We start from the raw sequence: 6,351 nt of genomic DNA, 5'->3' as shown, positions 1-6,351 counted from the left end.
GAGTAGCAGATGAAGATACTCTCTCTCTCTCTCTCTCTCTCTCTCATTTTCTTTTTGACACCTAAAATAGGCATTTTGAGATATATTTTATGTTTGATTTAGAGCAAGGCTAGAGTATTAGTTTTGTGAATTTGATGTGCATATTTACTTTTTTTTTTTGGTAGAAATGGTTTTATCCATGACTAACAGTCTATGCAACACAACATTTTATTCCTGCTACATTTAACAGAGGCAACTTCAAAAAATAGATTGATTTTCAAAACAATTGTCCTACACCACAACATAGATTTCATTTTAGGTCATTAACTACATCAACTTATTAGCACAAAATTTAAAATTTTGGTTTGTCCTCTTTTTCCTTTGCTTTCTTTTTCAACTTTCAAGCTTGAGTTGTAGCTACTTTGTGCATAATTCATTATCGAAATCTAAATCCACTTCAAGGAAAAAGAAACTACAAGTTATTTGTCAACGACTTACAAGAGGTAATTGTGCAGTTGCAGATGTGGTAGATATTTGCAACCCTTCAAATGGATAGCTTTTTGTTTGGTTTTGTATAAAACCTTGAAATGTAGATGTGGTAAATGTTTACAACACTTCAAATGGCTGTTGTAAATGTTTGCAACACTTCAAATGGATGCTGGAGCTTTTTGTTTGGTTTTGTAGTTGTAGATGTAGATGTGGTGGATGTTTGCAACACTTCAAAATGGATGATAGAGCCGGTGATAGAGCTTTTTGTTTGGTTTTGTATAAGACCTTGGAATGTCAAGAGGATCTATCAAAAGGGTTGATGTCTCAATGTATAACAAAGATCAAGTATTTAGAGAAATTTAGGTGAGGTGTCAAGACTTTTAATTATTGAATGTCAAGTATAAGATTGTTACACATAGGGAGGCCCTGGCGGCCTTATATATTTTTAAAAGCATCTCACGAGAGGAGCTGTGAAGACGAGCATAGGCCCTTGATAGCCTAATTCAAAATCAATATCTGTTACACTACAACACTCGTGTTAGATATACTGGTGGATGGAGGGAGGCATAAAGGCAAAATAATGGGGTTATGAAGGGTAGCAAAATGAAACTGTGAAGGGTTACAAAATGAAGGAAGCAAAAAGTAAGGATGGTGAGTGTAAAAAGCACCATTTGAATGCCCTAGTTGTACCTTTCATCAATTTGACCTTATTAACCCAAGCTTGGACGATGCAGAATGGCATCAACTGACTATTGTTATGGCCTTCCTCTAATGCAGATCTGCATCTAGGACTACACACACTAGTGAAGTTCTTTTGCACAAGGTTCACTCCAATAGGAAGAGCCCACATGTAGATTCTCCATAAGAACACTTGAAATTTAACAGGAATAGGACACTCCCATAATTCTTTTCTTTTTTTTTCTGGCAGCCAGGACTCTAGCTCACCTTCCATATTCTATTACAGCCAAGATTTGATGTTACAGAGGATGCATAATGGCATCAACTGGCTATTGTTCTGGCCTAGAACCCCTCTTGCACACTAGGTAAACCTAATTTGTAGTTGAATTGATGCAGGACCTCTCTCTGGTTGTGAAGCCTAAACAAGTGAAGTTTGGTCCCAAGACTAAAAGATGGTACTTAAAAGAGAAGCAGATTGACCATACCTTTGTGGCCTTGATCATAGAGAACCCAATGGGAACAAGGCCCACTATTAAGATCTGGTCAAAGAAGGGAGATGTGCTAGAAAAACAGACTTCTAGAGGGTATACCACTGAAGCATTAATGGAGGCTTCTATTCTATTAAATTATCATATGTCTTGGGAACAATCCTCTTTTATATTGAAGGAGGATAGATGGAATCACTTATGTGTATTGCTAAACAATAGTGAATAGAGATGTGGGGGTAGGGATAGGATGTTGACACTTGGTTTTATTTTGATGTAAAAAGATTTTTGCTGTTTTGCTGATTTATATATAGAATTGTTGGTCCCCCCCCCCCCCCCCCCAAAAAAGGCACCATTCGAAAGGAAAGGTTTGTTCAAAAAATGCCTTGACGGTCCAAAGCGCTCATAAGTGTCCGCGCCCAACAAATATACAGCATCAAACACCCATGGAAAACCTCCAAACTAGCATCGAGCACCCATGGAAAACCTCCAAACTAGCACGACTTTCTCATTTTGCGCTTTTGTTTGTCACGAGTCCAAAATTCGTCCTCTGTTTCATGCTCGAAAGCGAGAGCCTCCTTTACTACTCACGTGTATATATATGCTTAGCTTCAAAGCCTAACAAATTAAAATTAATGTAGTGATGCTTAGCTTCAAAGCCTAACAATATTTAATGCCGTTTTTTTCTTAGATTCATCCATATCTGAGCTTTCATCTTCCCCTTGTATTCGCAAGTAGATTTACATTACATTCAAAGCCCAACATGGAGAGAAAGCCCAGCTTAGGCCAGTTCCTCTCTCAACTCATCAAAGGTAGATGGATGATTTTGGTGGTATCCTTCTACATATTATCATGCTCCGGTGCTACTTACATCTTTGGAATCTACTCCGGGGCAATCAAATCAGCACTACACTACGATCAGGAAACCATTGACACCCTTAGTTTCTTCAAAGATCTAGGGGCCAATGTCGGTATTATCTCCGGCTTGGTGAGTGAGGTTTTGCCTACATGGATGGTGCTTGCTGTAGGGGCAGGCATGAACTTGTTCGGCTATCTCATGATATGGATGGCTGTCACACATAGAATTGCCCGCCCTCCTGTTTGGCAAATGTATCTCTACCTCTGCATAGGAGCCAACTCTCAAACTTTTGCCAACACTGGTGTGTTGGTGACTTGTGTGAAGAATTTCCCACAAAGCAGAGGTGTGGTGTTGGGACTTGTCAAGGGCTGTGTTGGGCTTAGTGGTGCCATTCTTACACAAGTCTACCATGCTGTTTATGGCCAAGACACAAGAGAAGTAATTCTTCTTATAGGCTGGTTGCCATCTTTGGTTACTCTCCTCTTCATGTTCTTCGTCCGGCCCATGAAGCCTGAGATGGAGAAAAGAGATCAAGGCAAACACTTCTTCGCTTTCCTTTACTTGGCCTTGTTGCTTGCAGCTTTCTTGATGCTCATCATTATAGTGGAGAATCAGTTGCCCCTGTCTTTAATCACTTACAAAGCTATGGGAGCTATCACCTTGCTCTTGGTTGTGTCAAATGTGGTGATTGCTGTCCGGGCAGAGCATGAAAACTTTGAGCAAAAAGAACAGAATACTGCAATATCCAATGACAAAGTGTTGGAAATTTCTTCAACTCCCAAGAAGCATTTGCTAGTGAGAAATGAGGAAAATGCGGCTTCAGCAGTTAGTAATGGAGTGCATGATCATAAGCTTCCTACTGTTCAAGCTGCAGTGATCAAAGATGACCCACAGCATCACAAGAAAACTAATGTTTCAAGTGCTATAAAGCCTAAGTTCATGATCATTACAAGGTTCAAGTTGTTCTTCAGGAACTGGCCAGAGAGAGGGGATGATTTCACCATCCCCCAAGCCATATTAAGCATGGACATGTGGATACTCTTCGTAGCAACAACCTGTGGAGTGGGAGCAACCCTAACAGCAATAGACAACATGGGGCAAATAGGGGCATCATTAGGATACTCGACAGTAAGCATAAGCACCTTTGTGTCACTGATAAGCATATGGAATTTCCTTGGTAGAGTGGTTGCAGGCTTTGCATCAGAGCTACTCCTGCAAAGGTATCGTTTTCCAAGGACACTAATGCTTACAATTGTGCTAGGGCTAGCATGTGTAGGCCACCTTTTGATAGCCTTCCCGGCTCCAGGGACACTATACATTGCTTCTATAATAGTTGGGCTTTGCTTTGGAGCACAGTGGCCAGTGCTGTTTGCAGTGATCTCCGAGCTATTTGGTCTCAAGTATTACGCCACCTTGTATAATGTGGGGGCGATAGCGAGCCCGTTGGGCTCTTATTTACTGAATGTGAGGGTTGCGGGCTATTTGTATGACAGAGAGGCAAGGAGGCAAGTACTGCAGGCCACGCTGCTTTCTAGTATAAGCACTGTTGGCGCAGCGGCGCATGCACCGGCTCCAGCTATGTCGAGTACGTTACGCAGCTCGGAGCGTGTGTGCAATGGGCCGGAGTGCTTCCGGCTCGCTTTCTTGATCATGACCATGGTGAGCGCCTTTGGGAGCATGGTCTCCGGCCTCTTGGTGATGCGAACGAGGAAGTTCTATGGCCAGGACATATACGCCAATTTCCAGGTGAAACCCCCCCAGGACAATGACCCCGACCAGCTGCTGCTGTTGCGCTAACAGCTCCAAAATATGCAGCATGCCATCCATGGAGGTAGCACTCTAAGCTATCATGCATATCTGTTTAGTATCCGCAGCAAACGTGCATGCTCAAATGTGAATAATTTTGGCTCTCTTTAGAATCCGTTTGGAGAGAGTCGCTCTCTCCAAACCCTTATGGAGTAACGCCTCTCGTATGTACTCTTCCAAATTAACGAAATCACTTGAGGGCACACGAGTGGTTTCTATTTCATCTAACTATCTTACACCTCATCATGGGTGCATCTCATACTATTGCGAAATATATAAGTGATTTGATATCCTGTTGGCCACGTGTGACCTCAGCTTGTTGATAAAGCAAGAGAGGCCAATGTGATTGTGAGGTTATGCACACATCATACATGTAGTCTAGAAGAATTCAATGCTTGGTTGTGAAAATGATTCATTGTTGGGAAATTTGAAATCTATGCATGACCATTGAATATCATTTGCAAATGTAAGCACGAACAATGAGGTGCATGTTTGGAGCTTGATTTAGCACCCTTTAGACTAGCCATGTGTGTGGCTAGGCACACAATACTAGGTAGAATGGGTATTGCAAAGGGGACCACATAAGAGTTCTTCTCAATTTAAGGGTCTCTTATAACAAGCTAAGTACTTGCCACCTCCATATTTTCCTTTTAAGATTAGTTGATCACGTACAATAAAAATGTGAGGTTTTTGATACCGCATGTATATACAAAGAAAGAGGTAAAGTCTAGTTGAGCAAATACTGTTCAATGAAAGTTTACCTTTCCTTTCAAGTACACACACACACACACACTTCCTTGCATCAACTAGAAACTTGATGAGCTCAACCTACACTACAAGAGAATGAGGCAGGGTTGTGCATCTGGTTGTGCACCTAGTTGTGCCCACTTTTTTGCTTGTATTCTCTCTCCTCTCTCCCCCGATGCACACACACACACACACACACACTTCCTTGCATCAACTAGAAACTTGATGAGCTCAACCTACACTACAAGAGAATGAGGCAGGGTTGTGATGCACACACACACACACACACACACTTCCTTGCATCAACTAGAAACTTGATGAGCTCAACCTACACTACAAGAGAATGAGGCAGGGTTGTGCATCGGGGGAGAGAGGAGAGAAAATACAAGCAAAAAAGTGGGCACAACTAGGTGCACAACCAGATGCACAGTTGGACATGTGTGGCCACACATGACCAAACACATAACCAGCTGTGCATGGCCACATATGCAGCTAGTGGTGGATGCTTGTGTGGCCATGCATGTCTCCACACATCTAGCAAATCCACACACATGACCAAACACACAACCAGTTGTGCATGGCCACATATGCAGCTAGTGGTGGATGCTTGTGTGGCCATGCTCATCTCCACACATCTAGCAAAGCTTATGCAAAATGTCACATTTCTCTTACAAAAGACACGTAATTTACAAACAACTACACTACTAGGTCTTGACAAGTCGCTTTGTCCACCTCAAGACCCATGGAACGAAGATCAATAATTCCACTATGTGAATCATCACCATGATCATCCACGAACACCACAATAGTTCTCATCATCTACGAAAGTCCCCATAACCCGATGACCCACATATTCGATAAGCATGATATCCCAAAGTGCTCAAACCTAAGGCAATGTTCACCAAATCAAACATTCTACCTTGCACAAAGAGAGGGACAGAAGAAGAGATGGAAGACCATGCATGGGTCGGTTCGGGGACTAGCACTTAGCCAACCCTAATGAGGGTTAGCTCCCCTATGTGAGGCCGCTAGGGGCTCACTCCTCCACTTGTGTCACCCAAATGGAGCTTCCACAAGATAGGTAGTGAGCAAAGAGGAAGGGAGCTATGGAGAGCTCAACCTCTACTCTATGCCTTTGTGTGTGCAAGAGTGATATCAAGACGAAGACTAGAAGAGGGAGACGAAGACTAGAAGAGGGAGAGGAAGAAGCACGGCAAGAAGCCATCACCTACATGCACACTACCATAATCAAGTAAGCAAGCATAAACATACACAAGCCTACCACCATAGCCGCAAGAGAGTGTGTGA

General features: G+C 42.5%; 1 protein-coding gene across 1 annotated transcript; it reads left to right on the top strand.

Annotated features, from left to right (window-relative positions):
- Window positions 1–2,394: 2,394 nt before the first annotated feature.
- Window positions 2,395–4,375, top strand: LOC147635537 (protein NUCLEAR FUSION DEFECTIVE 4-like). Its single transcript, XM_086802201.1, has one exon. It carries the CDS (start codon window positions 2,395–2,397, stop codon window positions 4,285–4,287), a length of 1,893 nt encoding a protein of 630 aa, XP_086658327.1. The 3' UTR covers window positions 4,288–4,375.
- Window positions 4,376–6,351: the final 1,976 nt, after the last annotated feature.

Source organism: Cibotium barometz, chromosome 9 (assembly GCF_041138505.1).
Source record: "Cibotium barometz isolate CiBa-2024 chromosome 9, ASM4113850v1, whole genome shotgun sequence".
Taxonomy (NCBI): Eukaryota; Viridiplantae; Streptophyta; class Polypodiopsida; order Cyatheales; family Cibotiaceae; genus Cibotium; species Cibotium barometz.
Note: the sequence above shows the minus strand (reverse complement) of the source record. Positions and strands in the feature narration are given on the sequence as shown.